At 34.9% G+C, this 24,350-nt stretch overlaps 2 protein-coding genes and 1 pseudogene across 2 annotated transcripts; 2 read left to right on the forward strand and 1 right to left on the reverse strand.

The window, feature by feature from the left end:
* The first annotated feature begins 3,004 nt into the window (after positions 1-3,004).
* Positions 3,005-8,610, forward strand: LOC141666998 (uncharacterized). Its single transcript, XM_074473268.1, has 4 exons — positions 3,005-4,241; positions 5,052-5,163; positions 5,448-5,564; positions 6,387-8,610. Exons 1-4 carry the CDS (start codon positions 3,154-3,156, stop codon positions 6,729-6,731), a joined length of 1,662 nt encoding a protein of 553 aa, XP_074329369.1. The 5' UTR covers positions 3,005-3,153; the 3' UTR covers positions 6,732-8,610.
* A 4,160-nt stretch (positions 8,611-12,770) lies between these two features.
* LOC141666495 (protein-tyrosine-phosphatase MKP1-like) lies at positions 12,771-15,637 on the forward strand (annotated as a pseudogene).
* A 100-nt stretch (positions 15,638-15,737) lies between these two features.
* On the reverse strand, positions 15,738-23,801 carry LOC141666493 (coilin-like). The gene is made up of 14 exons (XM_074472536.1): positions 23,500-23,801; positions 22,583-22,647; positions 22,250-22,489; positions 21,932-22,126; positions 20,263-20,326; positions 19,308-19,409; positions 19,159-19,224; positions 18,929-19,070; positions 17,702-17,733; positions 17,143-17,343; positions 16,852-16,923; positions 16,608-16,757; positions 16,298-16,466; positions 15,738-16,169 (listed from the first exon to the last, which is right to left on the reverse strand). The coding sequence occupies exons 1-14, from the start codon at positions 23,689-23,691 to the stop codon at positions 15,985-15,987; spliced, it is 1,875 nt and encodes a 624-aa protein (XP_074328637.1). The 5' UTR covers positions 23,692-23,801; the 3' UTR covers positions 15,738-15,984.
* Positions 23,802-24,350: the final 549 nt, after the last annotated feature.

A 24,350-nucleotide genomic window follows, 5' to 3' on the forward strand; every position in this document is an offset into this window, starting at 1 on the left:
ATTTAAAAATATAAATGTATTTTCTCAAAATTTGTCCGGTGTCCCCCTAAACATATTTTCCTGGATCTGCCCTTATTTGCACTGATACTAGAAATAATTGATCTACAATGTTGGGTTTTAAGAAATTTTCGGGTTGAGTCAGAGTCGAACCGGGAAATTGTGACGACATAACGTAAACTCATAACAACCTTAGTTATTCAATAGTGTTTGGCTCTATAATATGTTCTTACAGTAACACCTTCGTTTTATTTCCTCCCAGTAAATCACGTTTTGAACAAGCGACCTTTAAATGTGAGAGCTGGATATAGATATTAAATTTTGTAGACTTACAGCCGGATACTTCAGTTTTGCTTTGCTTTGGTTTTTGTTTTAGAGAAGCTCTGCACAAAATATGATGTGGTCATTTAACCAATTAGAATTAGTACTATCATATCGGCGGTTATTGGTCTTTTCTATCACAATTTTAGAAAAAAAGGACTAAAATCTCACAATCCGGAAAAATGACCCTTTTTATCACTTGAAAATGCATTTTTTATTTACGTTTTTACAAAATACATTTTTTATTTACGTTAATATTAATTTTAGAATATAAAATAAATTTTAAAAAAAATAAATAAATAAGTGAAATTTTGAAAACGCATCTAAAAAATGCGTTCATAGTGTAATCTCATAATAAACATGCGTTTCCAAAATAAACAACGCATGAAAAACATGCGTTACCTTCAAAATTTATGCAGGCCCAGTTCAAAGCCCATTAACAAAATTAATAATTTTAGTTGTTTGGTAAACACAAGTTTTAATTGCGTTTGTATGTGATAGTAAAAACCATTTTTCTAACTTGTGATATTTTGAATCATTTGCTAAAGAATTACGAGATTAAGGGTCTTTTTTCCTTATTGGCCTGGTAAGGTTGAATTGCCTTGGTGTTTGGACCAAACAATAATTTGATAAGTTAAAAACTATAACAGTACCTAGGTCGGTATTATACTACTTCAAATAAACTGCTTGTCACTTGTTTAGACAAACAAGCCCCGGCATCCTTAAAGGTGCGCATCTCAGGTGCATTTCCAGCTTTTTGACTATAATTTCAACTTTTAACTTCGATGCTTAACTTATTTGATCAATAATTCAAGATTTTTTTTTTAATTTTCATTTTGATTTTTGTAATGATTAATGAGTTTAGTTCTGATGTATATTATGTACTAATTCCAGTTTCAGTATTTACGTTTTAAATTGTTAATGCATGATTTATGAATTATGATATATTTTTTTACTTTTTCTCGATCGAATTCTGGTTGAACACAACTCGAACACCGGTTTGTTCATTAAGCTTAACAGTTAAAAGAAATAGTTTGAACTCGAGTTTGTTACATTGGCGAACCGAATTTATCAAACTCGAAATAAGGCTGCGAACCCGAACGAATTTAACGATTACGAATTTGTTAGACTATCAAATCAAAGTTATCGAACTCGAGCAAACTCGACCGAGTTTAACGAACAGTTTGTTTGATTTACAACTCTATATGAGAATATGCAATGGGGATTAGAGAAACTTTGAGTTGGATTAAAGCAACGCACCTGAATGAGATTATTGTGCAATCAGATTGCATTATTGCGTTTCAAGCTATTAGGAGCAGTGCAATCATGTTTTCTTACTTTGGTGCATTGGTTCAGGAGTGTAAGTCATTGTTAAGGGAGGTTAAACACAAAAGATTATCCCTTAAATTTGTGAAACGATCTGCGAATAACTTAACCCATGTTTTTGCAAACTGTAGTTATTCAGTTGGTGACCGTATCTGGAAGGCAAATAATGTCTCCCTAGAAATCTCTCTTGTACTTGAAATTCATTTGATTTAATGAAAGTCTATTTTCCTTTGGCAAAAAAAATATGTAATGTGAAATAAAGTTAATATTGACGCCTATTTTTAATATCTTAGGTTCAAATTTTGTCAGAAACAAGGCCCGGAACGTGACCACCAAAGAAATAAACATAAAAGAGTTGTCACTCTTCGTTTCCTCTCAATTTTTTCCTAGTCATTGTACAAATCCATTAAATTTTATGACTTGTGAGTTCGTTCGATTCGAACTCATTTAAGTGGGGTTCGACTTGACTCGTTTAGTTAAATAAGTTGAATTCGGACAAGTCCCAGCTCGTTTAAGACGGAGTTCAGGCATAAGTTTTTGGCTTGTTTAATTAAACGAGTTGGCTCGACTTAACTCGTGAAATTAAACGAGCCGAGTGCGTGAAATTCAGTCTCAATTAATTAAACAAGTCAGTTAAACATAGGGCTGTCAAAAAAATTCGAAAAATCCGATATTTGTCCGAAAAATCCGCATTCGTATCCGAAACAAAGCGGATATTATCCGTATTCGAATCCGACGATTGCGGATACGGATACTGATATAGGCATATTTGTATTCGATAATATCCGTATCCGAATAAATATATTTTATATTTAAATATTTAAATAATTTAAAAATATATTATATTAAATTTATAGTGTGTTTATGTGTTATATACACAGATATATTATGTTTATAAAATTTTATAGACATATAGGAAAAAATCATTTAAGTTCAACAATTTAAAGATAACGATTAATTTGAAAAGATAAATAAAATTAATTTTTTGAAAAATTAAAATATGATTAAATCACTTTATCTCTTATTTAAATTTTTTTAAATGAATTTTTAATTTTTACAATTTTTTTAATAATTTTTATTTTTTTTTAATTTTTAATATAAAATTTAAAATCTGAATGAAAATCGGATTCGGATTCGGATATTATCCGTATCCGGATAGTATCCGTCGGATCCGAATTCAGATATTATTCTTTATATATTTCCGGATTCGGATACGGATACGGATACAGATACGGATTTTCGGATTCGGATCCGGATACGGATATAGACGGATCCGTATCCGAATTATCCGTTTGACAGCCCTAGTTAAACACGACTAATATCTGCTCAAATTATATCCGATTCAAAACTCGACCTGGTCCACCCGAATTACGGCCCTACGTACAATCTCTCTCAGTCTTGGTTGATTAAAATTTAAACATCAAATTAAACACACCCGCTCCCTCTCTTTTCTTTATAAATTCCTTTATAATCACTAATTAAATTTAATTAAATCAAATTAGCTTCACAATGTCAACCACCGGCGACGACGCCGTACTAAGCGACGTCGAAGACGAAACTCCGGTACCGATCGAACTAACCTCCACGTCACACCAAGACGACAAATTTCAAAAACTTCTCGCCGATCTCAATCGCGAGCGTCAATCGCGACAAGCTCTAGAAGCTTCTAACTCCGACTTACAAACATCATTCAATCGCTTAAAACTCATAGCTCACGATTCGATTAAGAAGCGCGACGAGAGTGATCGATTGAAACACGAAGCTCTAAAAGCGCACGATCAGTTGAAAAATGAGTTAATAGAAGTAATTAGACATAGAAATGAGGTTTTTAAGGAGTTTAATATGAAGTGTGATGAGGCGATTAAGTCGAAAGAGTCGTTGAAATCGGAAGTTGAGATCGCTGCTGAGATGATGTTGAGTGGAATCGAGACGGTTTCGGATAGAGTGAAGGGAATTAAGGAGTTTAGAGTAGGTGGATTGCCTAGGTCAGATAAGTTTAGTGGATTAGGAGGTGTTGTTTATGGTGTGATTACGCGGATGAGTGAGATTGTCGAGGAGATTATTAGGGAGGTGGAGATGAGAGGGAAGGAGAGGGACGAGGCGCGAGAATTGATGGATCAGAGGAGTTTCGAGAGTGTTATTGAGGTCTCGGAGCTTGAGGCGAGAATTAGGAGATTGAAGGAAGTGGTGTTGGATTACGAGAAGTTGTTGATTGAGAAGGATAGTAGGTTAGGGTTAACGGAGAAAGAGGTGGAGAGGTTGGGAATGCGGTTTAGGGAGAGTGAGGATAAGGTGGAGAGTTTGGAGAGGAAGATGGAGTTGCAAAGAGCGTTGGTGGTTGATCAGTTGAATTATGTTGCGAAAATACATGATCAGATTGGTAATGTTGTTAAGATGGTGGATGTTGATAGGTTGGATCAGTTGGAGGTGTCTGAGTCTTTGTTTCTCCCTAAAGGAAGTGATGTGGAGGAGAATTTGCGTGCTTGTTTGGAAGGAATGGTGTCGATATATGGATTGAGTGGAATTGTTGTTGAGAAAACAAAGGTATTAGTGGAGGAGAGGAGTAATGAAGTGAAGCATACTGTTGAAGAGCTAAGGTACTTTCCTTCTACCTGTTAACATGTATAATATTCTTATTATTGGATAGTTTTATTATTGTAATAGTTTCCTTATTAGGATGTTTTCCCTTATTATTGTTTGCTTGTTGGCTATATAAGCCTCTCTTCTATTGTAATAGAGAACAAGTCGCATTACATTAAAACCCTACTTTTCCCTCTTCTGTCTCTCTATACTCCATACTTTATCACTACCTATGTTCTAACTTCTAACTCGAGATGACTTGAAATATTGCCTTTAATGGTTCCACTGTGGTATAAATTACTACTAATACAGAATGATGAGAGATTATACTACAATTTGCGTATGTAATATGTTAATGTGAAAAGTAGGTAGACCAATAGTATGTTATAAAACTACTTTGTCGTTCGTGTTCTTGGAAAAAATTCGTTCGTGTTCTTGGAAAGGATTCTTACGGACTATAACTTGAATTTTAGTGGTTGACTATGATTATTCCTAAATACAGGCTTGACTTTGGGATTTTCTTAGTGTAGGGAAGATAGATCATCAGGACCTGGTAACACCATATCAGTACCTGTATATTCCGATAGCGTGTCTTGCCATATATTGGAAATGCAGAATTGGGCTATCCAAAGTTGCATTTAATGATATCATAAACAATTATCATATGAGTATCTGTATACAGATAAGTGTACAAGCTACTTGCAATTGACATTGACATTGACATTGACATTGTAGAGACATCTATGTTGAATATTTTCCTTGAAAATCCCCACACTATCTGCACTAATAATAGTGGTTATATCTGTGTTCTATTTAACTGAACTAAGGCGAGAGACAAGTTTACTCAAACAGCAAGCTGAAGCTCAAGAGGAGGAGCTCATTCGAAAAAAACAAAAAGTGGAGGAACTTGAAGAGAAAGAGAAGATCGCAAATGAAAATGTGACTTTCTCTTTACATTTATCATTATATTGCCTTTATAATGCAGTTATTAGTAAGATGCTACATTAGTTCTTCTCTTTTGGTTGCTGACCTTTTGATCGAAAAAGTCCCAGAAGGGGAATGGGAAGTGATCTGAACTCACAGAGAGTATGAAGGACCACTGATCCTCTCCTTTGGGGTTGCTTGTTCTTTATCATATTCATATGTGAATGCATCCTACAGGGAAATAAGTACTTCCTTTTTAATTAAACTTTCCTTATTGACGCTACTTTTTGTTGTTTAAGGTTGAAGGGCTTATGATGGACATTGCTGCAGCTGAAGAAGAAATTACAAGATGGAAAGTAGCTGCACAAGAAGAAGCTTATGCCGGCAAAGCAGTTGAACATGATTTTCTGTCACAGGTATATCCAAAATGTCTACAGAACCTTCCTGTAGGATATTAATATTATCTTTATGGTTCTTCTACCACTTTGAAGTCTGCTTTTGCCATTCAATGATTTGATTAGGTACATTATTGTACAATACCTAAATCAAGTCAACACAAGGCATAGAGAAAATTTATGCATATTTAAAGAAAACAGTATAGCAACAACTGTTTCTTGATTCAGTAGTTGTTAGCAGATTTGACTGTAGAGTGAAAGTGCCATGCACTCCTAAATCCTAATTTGCCCTTGTAAGAAACATTTAAAGCTGGAATAGCTGCAAAGCTTTCTTCACCTTATTTATTTTCACCTATTTTTTAGGCTGTCAATATTTTGGCTACTTTAATATTATAGTTAATGCTTGCGATACCTTTTGGGTGGTCATAAATAGGAAGCCAATGTAAGAAAAAAACTCATAATTATTATGAGCATTTGGAACTCTATCCGTTTCACAGTTAGAGTTAGATTTGAGATGCTGTACTCAAATTGTTATATTAGCTCATTGCAATTTTTGTTTAACAACATCTGCTACTTGTTGGACTTAATATACAATTTAAGGTAATGAAAAAATGAGCAAAAGAAATTGTAAATTGGGAGTAATTTTTGGAACAAGCGTAATAAACCATTAGTTGATCGTATTATAACACTAAAATTGATACTCAACATGCGTGCTAAACCTGCCCAGGATAATCTTAATGGAAAATTAAAAACAGACCATTTCCCCAGTCCCTATTTTTCCCGATATTTTTGCGTATTAGTCTTTTTGCCCAGTTGATGTGTTAACGTGCGCCATTCTTGCAGTTATTAGCTGTTCGCCAGGAACTTGAAGAGGCAAAGCAAGCTATAATAGAATTGGAGAATAAACTTAAATATAAAGAAGAAACAGCTGATGCTGCCATGGCGGCAAGAGATGCAGCTGAAAAATCATTAAGTTTGGCTGATTTGAGGTCTTCTAAGCTTAGAGACAAGGTGGAAGAGCTAATTCGTCAGCTTGAAATGCAGGAAACCTCGAGGTCTGTTTTAAGTAGGTCAAGATATTTATGTTGGCCATGGGAATGGCTTCGGCTGAACTTTGTAGGTTTTCCCCAACTTGATACACATCAAGAACGTTCTAATGAAATGGAACTTTCTGAGTCTCTTTTGTAGCTGTATATTGATCTTATATGAAGACTTAGAAAGCAAAAAGAACTTTAATGCAAGATAAAGTTTACCCTTTGGAGAAAAATCTGATACATTGATGCAAGTCGGCTCTGTTGCGTATAAATCCCTACTTTCTCAGCTTTAATTATATATTTCTGAAGAAAGATCTTAAAGGACTAGATTTGCAAAGACAAATATGACGAGTGGACATGGCAAAACAGAGAAGACAAATGACATCAAAAACCTTATCTCTAGATGACGAAACAAGAATAGGATCTCTATATTGTTTAGCGTTTGGTGCCACAAGTTTTTGCTCTCAAAACTCCATTAGGAGGGCCAGTCATTACAATACTACAATGACCATATAATGAATATGAATACTTAAGGACATTTCCCAACTTAGATTTTGCTTTAAACAGGCCCTTAATATCAAATTTGACTTTGCCGCTTTCGATTTGCTTCTTAAGCTTTTGGCTATGTACTGGAGAAAGCCTAACCTGGCTTGTTACCAAATGAATATTTGCAAGATGATATTGTGCCTTTCTCACATGAAAATGATCAATATACCTTGTAGCAATAGGAATTCCATCAAAAGAGAGATTGATGATAATGTGCTTGAAGTTCACATTTACTTTCTTGTTTGGGTTGGTGAAGTTGGCCAAGATAGTAACATCTGCGTTAAGGAGATAACCCATGTCAAGATATGCTGCATTCAGGGTTGCTCCTGCCACATCAAACTTGGGACTTTTCGGGTGGTATAGGAGATAAATTATGAGAACTATAAGCCCTACTAGTATGATTATGACCCAGAAAATTGCACAGAGAATCGCAATGCACCATGTAAAAGGCTTAGTTTTGCGAGGGGGTGGAATTCTTTGAACTGAGGATTGCTGCTGTTGTGTTGGTGAAGGTCCAACAAAAAGTGCAGTCTCACGAGGTTGGCGACGTTGTTGTGAGAGTGTTGGGGAGCGGGGATCATTACCGAGTTGTGATCTTGTAGGATCAGACAGAAGGCCAGCACCTTGCGGCGCCTTTGATCTTTTGCTTTGACGCTTTGGCCGTGTTGGTGGAGCCAATTCAATGCTGGGACCGGATAGTGGCCGTGCTTGTGGTTGTGCAGGCGGTTCAAGTCTGGGATAGAGCTGTGAGCGAGGTGGCTGAGGCTGGTGATGCGGTGGCTGCAAGGGGAGAAAATGTGGGTTGGTGACAAGATCTGATGGCTGCAGTTGGTTTTCTGGTTGCAAAGGAAGAATATTTGGGTTTGGGCTGGTGACAGACTCTGGTGGCTGCCGTCTGTTTTGTGGTTGCAAGGGAAGAATACGCGGGTTTGGGTTAGTGACAGACTCTGGTGGCTGCCGTCGGTTTTGTGGTTGCAAGGGGAGAATACGTGGGTCTGGGTTGGTGACAGACTCTGGTGGCTGCGGTTGGTTTTGTGGTTGCAACGGGAGAAAATGTGGGTTCGTCTCTCGTGTGCGATACATTGGGTTTCGTAGGTTGTACGTTTGGGCTGACAAGCAGAAGCAAGATCTTCCGGAAGAATGTGCATTGATATATGGCAAAGTACTACTATTTTTAGTGTGGAGAATGGCTTGGAGAGAAGTGCAATGTAGGACTCAACTGAGAGGCAAAGAATCAGGATATCGTGAAGACCAGCTAGCAAGTATTCATGATTCTCTTCCCTTTTGGTACATTATGTGAACAAAAACCACAAGTCAGTGTCTCCATTACCCTATTATGCTTTTCTATTTTTGCTTGTTTGCATCAAACATTCCCCTGCTTTTATACTGTACTACATGCAGATTTGTTGTTCTCTCGAACAGATAGTGAACTATACTAGATTGACTCATTTAGTATTTGAAAGGTGATTCACTAGCTTTTAATTTTCTGTCATAGATTTATTTTGTTTTTGCGGAGTTATTACTATCAGCTTAAATTAAATTTTAGGCTCAATGACCTTTAACCATTCGGGGACTCCAGTGTACTCATAAAATCCCTGAAGTTTAAAAGCCTACATTTTCAGCACTCGGTATCCAAAATGTGTTTTTTTACTCTTAGACCGGGAGAAAAACTGGGTAAAAACCGGCCGATTTAAGGGTAAAAGGTTACGTTATTAGTACCCGAGGGGCAAAAATGTACGGTAATGAACTACGGGGGCTGATAGGTATATTGGTGCAGACTTTGAGGTTTGAAAGGTCATTAAGCCTAAATTTTAAAAGAAATGCCAAATGCAGAAGGTACGACTGATTGTAAACTTCACCAAATGGTTAAAGTGTATGATATTTACTTTACAAGATTCATTGATTCCCAGGTAAATTACAATGAATAAGTTAAATTAGAAATGCCTTTAATTGAATGTAGATGAGACAACCTGGGAATAACAGCCATGGCATTATGGCTGCAATAAAATTGCCAGAGGTAGCTCGTCTCTGAGAGGCCTCTGTGTGCACTTCGGTAATTTTCAAATCGCGATGAACCTGTTGTTGGAAAAACGCCTTATCGGGATCATGCAAAGAGAAATGTCTGCACATCTCCCTTCGATTCATCAGGAAAACTGGAGGGATGGATTAAGAATATGTGCTACACAGAAGTACTGTGTCAGTGCCACATTTGTCGGTGCTTATCAACTAGACAGTATCACATTAGGTCTCGTCAAGAAGAAGTGTTGAAACCAAATTAACGATGAGATTTTTTAAGAAACCGATACTCCATTTCATGTTCCAGAAACATATCATGTTGGTGGTGTCGACTCTCAAGTCTCGACACAGACTACATGCCGGTTTGTGAGCTGGGACCTGAATGTATGAAGCTCACAAACTGAAGCCTAAGCTCAAGAAAAACAAATGTATGATGGTTAAACTAATAAAATTGAACATCCTACATAACTTATAAACCCCTGAACAAGTGAATGTCCTGTAAAGAAAAATGAATCTGAATGAAGTTAGTAGCACAATCATGAAAAATTAGAGAATCTTGGTCCAGAATTGTATCTTCTGATTGTTAAACATCTGAATTTTTAGTTAATATCAACTAATTATGTTCCTAATTCTAAATCCGAGCCTTAAATTTTAACATGTACAAAATTTAGCCCAATATGTTACATGAATTCGTCAAAAACAAGAACTGAAATCTAAATAATAAGTTCAGCCTAAATATAACTCGTCAAAAATAAAAACCGAAATAATAATAAATAATAAGTCTAGGCTAACGGATATAACGGATATCTCTCGTCCATTTTATCGAAGATCAAGGGTTATATTATATACAGCACCATACTAATAGACCACAGTCAGTTCATCTGGCATGAACCCATTAATCAACTATTGAAACTTTCCAGGATCAAGTAGAATAATCTACAGATACATATAAGTTGTTGTACTAATAAAATTATCAACTGTTGACAGTTAACATGAGACTATAAATCAATGACTCAGTTTGTTTGTGAGTATATTTTAGTTAAGAGAGTTAGAGTTAGACCATGTCTACAGAAGGGCTAGGTATGAACTGGAGTTATTTCTATCTTTGATTCAATCGCCAGCTTTTCTTGACCCAACTAACTCTCTTGGTCGTTGCATCTAACTTTTTGTGTTGTATTTCCAAATTAATAACAATAATATAAACCAGTCTCATTTTTCACAAATAATAATTCATATTTTCTGTTAATATTTAGTAAGAAAAAAATGTAACTTAGCCTTGAAATTTCCATGTAAAGCGGTAAGGAACATGCTAATGTTATGTTGAAAACTAACTTCATGAAAACTGAGTCTTCGAGAAGGTTAATTATAGTTTTATTATCATTTGTTGTTGTTACACATTATAGTTGAGTTCCAACTTCAGGTATACATAGTCAAATGATAACAAATGCTGCCCAATCTGTATGCTTAATATTTATTCATTTGGGTTTAGTCAACATCAATATTTTAGGAGTATTTTTCAAGGCTCGAGATACTCCACTTTTTCAAACGTATTAAATTTTGGATCAGAATTTTTAGCAAATTCTTTATCATCATCGTCATCCTACCCAATAATACCTCTTATGATATTGTGTGGGGAGGGGTATAGTGTACGCAGCCTTATTCTCATTCTAAAAACCTTGTGTGTGCACAAATATATTTGTCCTAAATAAAAAATGATAAAAAATAATATATAAAAATAAATAAAATTAAGTTAGACAATACCTCCGCCTATGATTTTTTTAACATGGGACTTATTTATTCCGTAAAAAATTATCGGTCAAAAGTAGTTGTCGTAAGTCCCCAATTTTTACCCTAGAGATCCCGTTCTAAATTCACAAACCGTCGATCAATCTTTCTCTCCTCTATTGATTCAATTTTTCATCGTGTATAAATTCGTCAAATCTGTAATATAGACTCCAAATGCCGTCATAGGGTACTCACACGCCGAGATCTGACGAATTTTAGCAAATTCATATTTACCGAAAATCAGATAAAGTTGGATTTAATCTTTGGCCTATTGACTTGAGATTATTATAGAAGTATTTTCTTAATCGAAATTTTAAATTACATATTTTTAACTTAACTTAAATTTTAACACTAAAAATAATAGAAGAGTTTTTAAAAATTGTTGTTGATTTTAATTTTACACTGAGTTTGATAGATTTGATTTGAAATCCCGTAAGTTTTATATTGAATTTGGTTGATTTAAAAAAAATCTACAAAATGTCTTATAATTTGTCTGAATTTTCAAAATATATGAAAAATAGAGAAAACACTAAAAATAACAATTTTTCTATTTTTTTTTGCAATTTTGCTATATTATGCTTTTTTTCAAATATACAGAATTAACCAAAATCAACCAAATTTAAGTAGATATGCAACTTGTTTAATCGAGAATTTTTGGTTGTATTTGAGGTTGCACGAGATTGTGTGGAGTTGCAGAAATTCGTCGAAAATTGCATCTAGTTGAATCAAGTCGCATAAAACCGTATTTTTGCAAAATAATTTTAAAAAAGGTTCTTTTGCAAATAAAAATGTATATTTGCAATTTTTTACTAAATGACAGTATTTTTGTAAAAATATTTTTAGTCTTGAATATTTTTCAAAAAAGCCCAAAAAGGAAATTTATTAAGATCTTTTATTTTATAAAATTAAAAAACAACATAAATTTTTGGATACAATTAGCTTCTAAAAGGTTGAGATCGGATCTCGTATTTATTGACTGGTCCACCTGTAGCTTTGTACTCCCTCTGTCCCATCCATTTCTTTACGGTTACTATTTTGGGCCGTCCCATCCATTTCTTTACATTCCAAAAATAGTAAACTTTTAATAATATAAAACACTATTACACCCACTAACTTCCTCCACTCTCTCAAATCTATTATTTAATATTAATAGGTCCCACTACTTTAACCACTTTTCATCATTTTTCATTACTTTACCTACTTTTATATATATATATATTGGTCTCCGTGCCCACCAGAGATGTAAACATCCTGGTGGGACGGAGGGAGTAATAGTTTTATTTGAAAATTTAAATAAAATTTAACATGTTTATAGAAATATAAATTGACCAATTTTTCAAAAATTTCTGATAAATTTTGAAAAGTATTTGTTGAGAGAGAATTTGACATGTTTATAATATAAAGTGACTCATATTTTTAAATTATACAATAATTTTTTGAATAAAAAATTGACCTAGTCAATAAATCACTGATAAATGATATGAAAATTTTAACTCAACATACTTTTAAAAACTAATTTGTGGACTATTTTTTTATGAAAAAACTGAATCTGAGGTTGTTCTCAGGCTGAAGCCTGAGTTTATAAGGATTTTGAGTATAATTTTAAATGGGTAGTTTTGTAATTTTAAGTTAACCCCTGTATTTACAAATATGAGGACAATGTCAGGCACATCAATCCCATTTTTTATTCATCTTAAATATATGTAAAAAAAATTTGTATTTTAGGACGAAGGTTAGATACATATCACACTTATTTGAAATCTATGAACATGAAATTTGATGGTAATGTGGGGGCAGTTGGGTCCACAAAAGACTGAATCACCAAATTCAAACGAAAAAAAACTACCTAAGTTTGAAAACAAAAGAATCTTCTTGTTCTCCCTCTTGTTTGGTTTTAACGTTATTCTTGTTGTTTGTTATAATGGTCTTTGTCTTAGGGCTTCCTGTTCAAATGTGTGCTGCAACAAACACCCAGTAGTAAGTCTTCTTGCTTTCTTTATTTTTTTTTAAATCCCTCTTTTTTTTATTCCTTTATTTTATTATTTTCCCCCTTTTGTTGAATCTTGCTCCCCATTACTACTTCCTTGTTTACAGCTTTTACTAGGTCACTTTTTCAATTGGGCTTTTCAATATAATCATATATATACTTACATGATTCATTTAAAGATCAAGAATTGTTTGTGTTGTGTTGCCTTATTAGAGTAAAGATTCAATTTTTATGATTTTTAGGGTAAATGGGAGGTTTTATAAGTAGCTCAAGATGTGTTTGATAGAAATTTGTTAGTTGTATTTGTGAGATGTTGAGAGTGGAAGATAATGCTGACCCTTCTGGTGGTTATGGGAAAATGTTTTCGGGTTCGGGTTCTTGGACTGATAGGTCACCTGTGAAGGCCATTTCAAGGCCAAGATTTAGTAGTAAGGCGCGGGGTCTTTTGCTTCCCCTTCAGCCACTTTCGATTTCTAGACCAAAGGCTGAGGAGTGGCCTACAGCCGGGTCTGATGATCTTGGTGTTTGGCCTTGTCCCTCGACTCCTGGGGTGAGAAGGGAGGCGGTTAAGCTTCCTTGTGGTAATTTGGGCTTGGGACAGTCACCTAGAGAATTTGAGTCGGAGAAAGGCAAGCTTGCTTTTTTTGAGAATATATGTTCAAAGATTACTGATCATGTATACTTGGGAAGTGATGCAATTGCTAAGAATCGGGAAGTACTTAGGCAGAATGGTATTACCCATGTGTTGAATTGTGTTGGATTTATCTGTCCGGAGTATTTTAAGGGTGATCTCAAGTATTTGACACTTTGGTTGCGGGACAGCCCTTCTGAAGATATAACAAGTGTTTTGTATGATGTGTTTGATTACTTTGAAGATGTACGAGAGCAAGGCGGGAGAGTATTTGTCCATTGTTCCAAGGGGGTCTCTCGATCAAACTCCTTGGTTATTGCTTATCTCATGTGGAGGGAGAAGCTTAGCTTTGAAGATGCATTTCAACATGTGAAAGGAGCAAGAGGTGTGACTAATCCAAATATGGGTTTTGCTTGCCAACTTTTGCAGATCCAGAAGCGCGTACATGCTATGCCTGCAAGTCCAAGTTCCGTCCTAAGGATGTATAAAATGGCACCTCATTCCCAAAATGATCCTGTTCATCTTGTACCAAAGTTGTTAAGCAACCCTGGTTCTGATAACCTTGATTCTCGCGGGGCATTTCTTGTTTGTGTCCCTGCTGCTATATATGTGTGGGTTGGTAAGAATTGTGTTTCAGTGATGTCAGATAATGCAAGGATAGCTGCTTTGCAGGTCATCCGATACGAAAAGGCACAGGTCTCAGTTTTGACTATTAGAGAAGGTGAAGAAACATATGAGTTTTGGAAAGCTATTGGGACTGAACAAGTTTTAGTAGATGATGACTACCACAAAGCAGCTACGAAAAGGCAAAGGTACTATTCTACGGATGTTAACAAGACAAGTGGTCCTATAAGCCCAGGTGGTGGCGAAAGAAATGTTAAATCTTATGATACAGATTTTGAGATTTTCCACAAAGCACTCTATGGTGAATTTGTTCCATCTGCTTTATTCAGAACCGGATCAGAGACCCCTCTTCCTGCAAGAGAAAATAGGTGGGGCCAATTGAAGCGGAAGTTCGCAAAAGATGCTATGAAGAAGCTCATTACTCTATCCAAAGCGAGTTCTGATATACACGGTGGAGTTGAATCCTCTGTTTATCATGCGGATCTATCACCAGTGTCGAGCCCTGGATATGGTTACAATTCTGCCTTTACCCCTAAAAACCAAGTTTGTACACTTGATACTTACAAAAAAAGTGAGATTTTGGTTCCTCGTATTGGACCTGTATTGTCTCTACAAGCTCCACTCTGTTTGCCAGAAACTTTTTCATGCCTTTCTCCCTATAGCCAAAAGTTATTATCTTCCACCCCATTACTCTCACCTTCATCCTCTGAGTATTCAGAACCATTTACGCTATCATCCCCATCATCCAACGGGTCTGAAGTTTCACTTTTATCAGCACAGCCTTCACCTACTTAGTTGGAAGCTATAGAACCATACCAGCCAATCACGAAACCTTGCAAGAAGTAGCTTGTGTAATCTGTGTAGGAATGACATTCACCAGGAGACACTATTTCTTGTGTATCAGTGAAGGAATTTCCCGTTTACCAGTTAGTGCTACTTCTAGTAGCTACGCCAAAATCACTTTCTTGTCTTGTATTGAGACCCCTCATTGCAGACGGCAGAGGGAGGAAATGTTTACTTTTTAGTACAGTGTTACTTTCAGTTGTACCTCTAGACTCTAGTTAAGAAAAATCTGCAAAGCTTGTGTTACTCTCACTTAAACCGGAAGATTATGTGCTACTAAATTACAAAAAAAGAGCCTGAAGACAGATGTTGATACCCTTGCTCGAAATATTTATCAGGTCGTTGAGGCCTTATTAAGAGGATCGATTTTCTCATGCGATGGACTCCATGTTGTACACTCCTGAATTTTTTTCTGAGCTGCATATCAGTCTCTGTTCATGAAGGGAGAACTTAACCAACAGGTTGTTTATCATGAGCTCTTGTGGTATGTAATTATTTAAATTTTTGCATAGGTAGTTGGGAATTTTAACAAGATGAATCGTGGTTGCATTTCATTGGATATTATGTATGATATGTTAATTAATAGCAAGCAAGAATCATTAAGACCTTGCATTCATTTTGTTCTACACCAGCTTCTCTGTTACAAAATGAAATAACAATTTCTCCTTTCATTGTATTGGTACGAGAAGAAGATTTGTAAAATGTCCACATGTAAGATGTTGCAGCAATTGAACAAAAGCAAGGTCAATAGATATCTATAAGGCGCCACACAAAATCATTCGCAAGTTCTGAAGTGCTTTTTGTGCAAAGAAGTTGATCGCAACCAACTCCAATATTTAACTTGTAAGAGATGGCAACCTAACTGAACAAGGACCATACTTGGTCAATATAACCAAAATTCACATGGCCATGTGGCATAGCTATTTCATTTGCTCTAATTTGCCAAAATTTGCACAATTCCGGGAGATCCTGTTGTCATATGTCGTTATTTGAACGAAGAAGAGCCATTACTGGACCAAGTGCACTGCCTCTCAAGGCTCTATATGACCATGAACCCTTGACAGGACTTCCCTTTATCCAGCTATTTTCCTCGTATAATTGTGCCTTTTTAGCATTCAGAACCTCGCTGAAGTGATCAAGCAGATTTACTTCTCCATTACCTACAGTTAGATAATCAGAATTACTCATAACACGTCCCGCAAATTGCACTTCAGAGACTAAAAAGCAACTATTATTTAGCAAAAAAAGAACAAAAAAATTACATCATTTGGCCCAACAGTATTGCTACCTGCTTTGGGTGAATTTGATACTCCCACTGTATTGGTAAGAGCACTATTGCCAACTTTATCAGTATTCGCTTTTAAAGAATCGCCATTATTGTAATCAACAACTGGTTTTGAAGAATCGCTGTTACCGTGCTTTACAATACGTACATCAATAAGCGAAGAAAAATCTATCTGCAGATGAAATTCACAAATTATAACAAAATTATAGAAATATAAAACAATTCATTTTTCCAAAATAAAGCTTATAGACATGACAGAGGAAGGAAGGAAAAACTACATAGCTAGGTAATTAGTTAAAGTTAGCTTAAGAACCTGTAATGATCCATCTTCATTGTATACGGAGTTGTTTGGCTGAGATTCAGATGCATCCTCATTTAACTTCTCAGGAATAACAGGATATTCTGGAACTGGCATCAGCATGACTTCTTTGGAATCAGGCTTGTACCATAACACATTTCCGACCTAAAGAATAAACAGTTTAAGGTATCAGTATGACTGATGATAACTGATAAGTTGGCGAATCATTTCAAAATTTTAATCAATAATAGAAATATACCCGAAAAGAGGAAACTTCAGGGGTCCATGTTGATGATAATTCAAGTATACGATATGCAATAACATCACCCTCCTGTAATTTTTTATATACAAAAAAGGAATAAAAAAAGTAGCATACCGTTAAAAGAAAGCAGGATCAGAGTTTAATTTGGTGCATTGTCATCAAGTGATAACTTCAGTTCAAATTCTGAAGCAAATCTTTTGCACCAGCACACAAACACAGATACACACACACATTGACCACAAATTAATAAAAGGATTCTTGATAAATGTAAGGAATGAAAGAATAAACCTTTGGAAGGGTTGTAAGTGGGTGAAGCTGATCAAAGTCAATGGGATCATGCACAGGAAGCTCTACTTCAGCAGTCGATGATATATTAGGCTGATCATGATCGAAGTATTGGTGCTCATTCATGTCAGCCGACGAAATTTTCTCTGTACCCCATTTCTGCCCTTTTCTTTTGCTGGTAATTCCATCCCACTGGTGTGTTGCCTAAAGCCAACTAATAGAGTTATTAAGCTATCGAGACCGACTTAAACAAATGCACTGGTACAACTAATATATGATTAACGATGATGGGGCCATGGAGACGGAAATTATACATGAAAACCCAAAGCCCTATAATATCCTTGCAGTAATATAAAGTTGTTTTCTATCAAAGCATATGACAAGCGGTATATAGTACATATGCATCCATATATAATTTTAATTTCAGGTATACATAAAGGACATGTATGTACATGCGTGGAATCAACATCCTTCCTAGACCTATACCTACAATTGTATAAAGTTATCATTTGAACATACGAAGTACAGCAAAAACAGGTATAGTCAGCAGAGGGAGGCATACCACAGATGATTGTTTTTCTTGGACAACTTCTCCTGCACCGACCAGAAAAGTTATGTCAGAATTCTTATTTACATGGTATGCAGAAGGTTGTGCTATTTTGAAATGTGAGTAGTGAGGTAGCTCTCATCAGCTATATGAACCACGTGACTGGAATTCTAGAACATGAACGTAATCTATTTATTATTATGGAAAGAGAAGCCAAAGAGGTCACACCTCAACAAGGAAAGCTTCTAGAAACTTGCAAGCAAAGAAAATATTAAATTTCATAAAAATTTCAGAAGCAAAAAAAAACTAAATTAAAGTCTCTAACATGAGATGTATCCAGTCCACTGTAAACTGATGCACTAATACTCTAACTTCCTACATTCTTAAAAACTTATACTATGCTATTAATAAGTTTGAGTTATTTTATTTAGCAAACACATCTTTAAACAGAAAATTACTGGAGCACACAGTATAATTTAGGATCTTTTACTACTAGAAAATAGACTTGGCAATTTTGTACACAAAACAAAATTTGGTCTTTAGGTTTGGTTTTGCAGTACAATAAATTACACGATTTCATGTCGTGTTTAGGTTTCCATTTCAGGTGCACGAAACGACATGGAAGTACACAAAATAAATTAAGAAATATTTATAATAAAATATACATCATTCTTAAATAATAATAATAATAATAATAATAATAATAATAATAATAAACAATCGATATCATAAATTAAGAAGTAAAACTATTATATTAAAAGTGTTTTAAACCTACAAAAGCAATATTAAATTAATAAATTTTACTTTTAAAATAAATTATGAAATTATAATATTTTTATTATATTATGTCTATGCATAAAAACATGAGACGTGTTTGGATTTGAATGTTGGTACAAGAAACACAAAATAGATGATAAGAAAATACATCAAATTTAAAAACATGAAAATATGATACGATTGCCATGTCTAGTAGAAAGTGGTTATTCAACTTTTACTTGTTCAACAAATCTATAAAAGTAAACAGAAAGAGAATGTTCCCTCCTCTATATGCTCTACTATTTTTAGCAACAGTTTCAAGGATTAAAAGCCCTGTTGGCCACTATTAAAAAAATATAATAAGAAAGCTGATTTTTTAAAGCTTCTTATACTCATTTATTATTTGGAAACTAAAAAAATCTGGCTAAAAGAACAGATTAAAATCCAGATATTTAGCAAATGTTTAACACAGAGTTACTATTTAACCTTCTTCCAGAGGCTCAAAGCGAATGTGCCCTGGCCTTATGACAATAGGGACAAACTCTTCTTCTCCATCACCCTTCTCATCGGGCTTTTCCTCATCTATTTTATATTCAGGTTCCTCTTGTTCTGACTGCTTTAAGTATAGCTGCAATTTTTGATGTTGCAGACTGTCAAATTAATCAACATTTAAGCAAGTTAGAACAAGGGCTTCCTAAGTTTATGTCAGCACTTACAAGTACTTTTGACTGGTCAATGACTTCTTCATTCTTAGAGTCAGTTTGTCTCTGCTTCCGCTTTAGCTGTGAAATTCAGAATGCATGTGGTAAGTATAAGAGTGTGTACACCAATGAAATATATATTCACTTGAACTTCAGGTACTTACAGGTAATTTAGATTTGCAAACTATCTTCCTTTTTCCAATGTTAGCCGTAGCCCGCAACCATTGCCTCTTAGCCTTTTTTCGCCGAGCACTTCTACTAGGGACCTAATACAGAAAACACATCGAACAGTTTAATACCCCTCCCAGTGTAACTTAAGCTAGAAGACTGGAAAATTGAACAAACAATTGGATAGGCACAGGTGTACAGACAAAAATTGTTTATCAACAAATTTATAAAAAGTCAGATATTAAATAACACCATCCAGATAAAAGATAATATATTGAGAAAGGGAGGCTAACATTGTTAAGAGGGGGGCTTAATTAGATCCTATAATATATTTGACAACATCAAGTGAAAGGAGCTACAACCAACAAGAACAGTGGTAGTGAAGAAACAGTATGTCGAAATGTGTGCTAAATATGGCAGACGAAGTTTACCACATTTCTTTAGCATAACAGTGTGGTATGTTTTTTTTTATAATTTTCTTTGGGCATCCGGCTAATATCTGGATTTGCAAAATTTCCACAATAGACCCTCCACTTTATCTTAGTCTGGGGACTCGGTGTCTTTTCTTAGTTTAAGCCTGCTAAACAATATTAATTGGGAGATCTGGGAGATTTTGGTCAGTCATATATTTGGAGTTCCTTGGATAGCCTGGCTGTCAATTTGAGCATAAAGACCCTGCAACTCATATTCTTGACTACCTCACAGATGCAAGTTCCAAACCCAATGCTCATGCTCAACTCAGCTAAAGCATGCCTTTTGAGATATATAATTAAAAACCCAAATAATCTGTCTTTTTAAACCTTAAAACAATAAAAAAAAAACTAGTCAAAACAGCCATTTCTTACGATTTCAATTATCTGGAGTCATAATGGATAAAGATATACTTTCAGTCATTCATTCTTTAAGAATAAAGATATCAATAAAGATTATCCTATGTTAACATACACAAACCTTTCTAGTATCAGTTACATTGGACATATCTTTGGTCTTTTTATCATTCTCTTGAAGCTGGTCACTTGACATGCAAAACAATGAGAAATATATTAGATCATTATGTATCCATAAATCATATGACAATGAATAACAACAAAGGGTAGAGTTTAATATTATTATTGCAATATAAACAAGACTCATGTGATGACAGTAGTGGCGAGCCGCAAGTACTAGTATCACAGATTCTTATATTTCAAATCTCTTCATAATTGACAAGGCAGATATAATATAAAATTGATGTACTCAAAAAAATCCCAAATGGTAACATATTATCATCTCGATCTTAGATTACTAAGCAGATCGATCTATAAGCAGGATGCTCTCACTTATTAGGTAACCGGTTCTCACAAAAGCATTAGATTAGGAGTAACGCATAATATGTGTGTCATATACGTAAGTAACATGTTAGTAATTCCCTCAACTGAAAAGTCGACTTGGACTCGGAGAGGAGTGCAGGAAAATTATCAGTATGCAATGAATTAATGAAGAATTGAACAGCTCCCATTCTATGGGAAAGTGTTTTGTTGACAGATGCACAAAGTGAACATCTTTTGCCATGATGCGAGAAGGTAAAATTCCCATTTATTAAATTAATTTCATGTTGGTGACCTCATAGGCAAGGGATTTGAAGGAAAGCCGAATGAAAAGGTACAAAACATTGTACAAATGCAGCTGACACAGACTGGAGATCTGATATAAATCTCCTTATTTTGTATTAAGAGTTCCACTTGAACAAGGAACTGTCAGAAGAACCATATGTTACTGACATAACAAGGCCATCACTACTACAACTTGTGTTCGGTCAAAACATCAGTAATTTCAGCTCTAGAAAAAAGGGGAAGACTAAGTAGATTTGATCCACAACACAATACTTAATTCAGAACACAAAATTCTGCTAAGCAGTATGCACAATCAGCATCTATCAGAAGACAATGTTTCTACTAAAAAGTAAAGCTTACAAGGCACTACTATGACTCGTCTTCAACCACACATAATACTGTCAAATATCCTAACCTCTGAAAGCACAAGAAGACATTTAAAACTAACCCTTAACACCATAACTTGGTGTATAGATACCAAATATCGGAAGACCCATATCTCTAATAACAGAATGTGAGGTTTATTAGTATTTGGAGTTTAAATGTTTTATGACCAATAAGAGCAAGTCCAATGCAGTGCTATAAGTGATGTCATTTCTATAATTTGAAATCAAATGTCAAAAATTTCAACTCCAAAGGAGTTCTATACTTGGATGCAAATATGCATATATGCATCCTTGGTTCTAAATTTGAAACCAAGGATGCATTTATGCATCTAGCCACATCATCATACTACTACAAATGAGATGAATGTTGTTGTACTTTAAATGAAACTTAGTTAAGTGACAAAATTTAGGTAAATAAGGAAATATTTAGTTTCAAAATGCATCTAGCATTGGAGTTGAAGTTTTGTTTTAGCACCAAATGACACTTTTTGATGCCAAATTATAGCAATAACTATAGCTATTTTGCATCTTGCATTGGACTTGCTCTAAGCACCTCCATAAAAATAAATGGAATGTAATAATAGCCAAGAATCTACTATAACACCACCAGTCAGATCTGTGTATTAGTATATAAATGCGTACCTATTTTCATCTGATGTTGATTTAGAAGGGCTACTACTTTTTTCAGCACATTGTTGCGTAGGATCAATTATCTGCTTGCACTTTGTATCAGACGCTTTCTGCTTCTTGCAAGAGATATGACCCTGATCATCACCGATTTTAGTATGATTATCCTTCCCTATACCATTAGGAACTACCGTTCGGGGTTTCTTCTGCCTGTAATTGACAAAATGAGCAGATCATATAGAAAGCATTATAGACTATGCGCAGGCATTATAACAATCTGCTACATTTAAATCACAACAATACAGACAGTAAGAAATAGGTCGAGGCAAATACTTTGAGCTCTGAAGTTCTGTGGACGCTTTTCTTTCCTTCTGCAGTGCATTTACGGGTGTCAAATTTTCTGAAGGCTCTGCATCCTCGTCAGATTCAATTTCACAGCCACCTGCTTCCTTTTTATTAGGTGGTACACCACCATCTAAAGGTTGCTCCTCCACATTTTCAAAATCCTCCGAGGCATCAGCTGCATTACGTGTCTTGAGTATTCCATTCGATGCACCTCCTTTTCTTTTCACACTGATACAGCGTGCCGAACACGTGTTAGTGGTTCATGTACATTCACCGACATTTGCTACTAGTAGATTACAAAATGATCAAAATGAAAGTGACCTGATAATATCTTTATCGTTCAAAAAAGATGTAGACTCAAACGGCGGAAGTACAAAGTCATCCATCTGCAATAAACAATAACACATAGTATATTTAATGCACAATGATATTGAAGACAACAATCAAAGTCGCTTGTCAACAAAATTTAAAAGAACGCTGATTTTGCAATTTCCACATGAAAAGGGCCATTAAATTTAAACCGGATGTGCAGTACTAGAGTGGTAGGTAACTCTTTTTTCTTTCAATTAAGTTTATATCAAAAAGTAAACACGTTGCATCCTTCAAACGTGTAAACTGAGATGAATGCTTCTCTACCTAATACAAAAACAATAAGAAACAAACACACCAAAACGAAGCAACCATAATACCTCAAGAACGGCATCCATATTATCAATTTCTCACCAACCCCATAAAACTCTCCCACGTACAAATAGCCTCTATTATATGTGTAAACAATGACTCTCATGGCGAAGAACGAACTTTAACTTAAATCTAAGGCCATTTTAACTAGGGGTGGCAATTTCGGGTAATGGGTCGGGTTTGTGTCGGGTTTCGGGTCGTGTCTGATTTTGCCACCCCCAATTTTAACCTCCACTACCAATTCCTTCCCCAATACGCAAGCCCCTAAAATTCTCCCACACGCATTCAACCTCTATTATCATATCACAACAATGCATCATCTTCTTACTTAAATAAACAGGCATTTAAACACACACACACACACACAATCACACACATAAACCTACACTACCAATTCCTTCCCAAATACACAAGCCCGTAAAATTCTCCCACACACATTTACCCTCTATTATCATATTAAAACAATGCACCATAATCTTACTTAAACAAACAATCATTCAAACACATACACACAACATCACACACAGTAAAGCACATAGGATTAACGAGACGATTACGCAAAGCAGGATGCCATGAGGGCAAGACTGGGCAAGCTCAAAAATGGCAACTAAATGCTCAGCCAACTCAGAGAATGTTGGAAATTGATGTGAATTAACAAGAACCCAGCTTTTATACAACCCCAAAGATCTCTGTAACTTGTTTAAACAACTTTTATCTTCAAACACCAATCGAACTCTCACACTCTCCATTGACCATGCAATTATAAATTATTATCTCACAATTTAGCAATTAAATTTCCAAGAAAACAAAAGGGTTTTGCTTAAAGATGTATATGTATCTATCTGTAGCTCTATTTATGTATCTATCTGTAGCTCTATTTCGGGTTCTAAAACCCTCAGCAAAAACCCCAACAAGTTATTTTATGGACTTTCTTGAAAGTTTAGGGGTGTAAGTGATTAAATAGTAAAAGTTTAGTGACTATTTTGTAATTTATTATATTGTCCTAAAAAGGCTTTGAAGATTTATCTAGTTAGATGTCTTTGGATTGGGTTTTTCAGATTAATATTTTTGTTATAAGAAAATGAAGCTGAATATTCAAAAAATAATTATTATGTTTATAAAAGAATAGAGAGTACTGTAATAAATCAAATTGTGACAAGTTTATTATTATTTGTTTAATATATATCTATACTATATTATAATAGACGAAACATTAAAAGTTTCGTAGTCGGTCGGTCGGTACTTGTTGAAATTACTTAATTACCATTACTTAATTGTTCTAATTCTAATTATTGGGTCGATCAATTCTAATTATAATTGATATTGAAGTCAACCTCATCTATTACTTTACCAATTTCAATTCTATTTTATATCAAACTCTATATCACTATAATTTATATTAAATTCA

Source organism: Apium graveolens, chromosome 6, assembly GCF_009905375.1.
Source record: "Apium graveolens cultivar Ventura chromosome 6, ASM990537v1, whole genome shotgun sequence".
Lineage (NCBI taxonomy): Eukaryota > Viridiplantae > Streptophyta > Magnoliopsida > Apiales > Apiaceae > Apium > Apium graveolens.

What these genes read in the sequence shown, in the direction of transcription:
- LOC141666493 (XM_074472536.1), bottom strand. Translation starts at nt 23,691, where the DNA reads ATGGAGAGTGTGAGAGTTCGATTGGTGTTTGAAGATAAAAGTTGTTTA. An exon ending in CTCATGGCATCCTGCTTTGC is followed by an intron (nt 22,648 to 23,499) that starts GTAATCGTCTCG and finishes TGTTTATTGCAG; the next exon opens with ATGGATGACTTTGTACTTCC. An exon ending in CTTTGAGCCTCTGGAAGAAG is followed by an intron (nt 17,734 to 18,928) that starts GTTAAATAGTAA and finishes TGGTCGGTGCAG; the next exon opens with GAGAAGTTGTCCAAGAAAAA.
- LOC141666998 (XM_074473268.1), top strand. Translation starts at nt 3,154, where the DNA reads ATGTCAACCACCGGCGACGACGCCGTACTAAGCGACGTCGAAGACGAA. An exon ending in AGAAGATCGCAAATGAAAAT is followed by an intron (nt 5,164 to 5,447) that starts GTGACTTTCTCT and finishes TTGTTGTTTAAG; the next exon opens with GTTGAAGGGCTTATGATGGA. An exon ending in AACATGATTTTCTGTCACAG is followed by an intron (nt 5,565 to 6,386) that starts GTATATCCAAAA and finishes CCATTCTTGCAG; the next exon opens with TTATTAGCTGTTCGCCAGGA.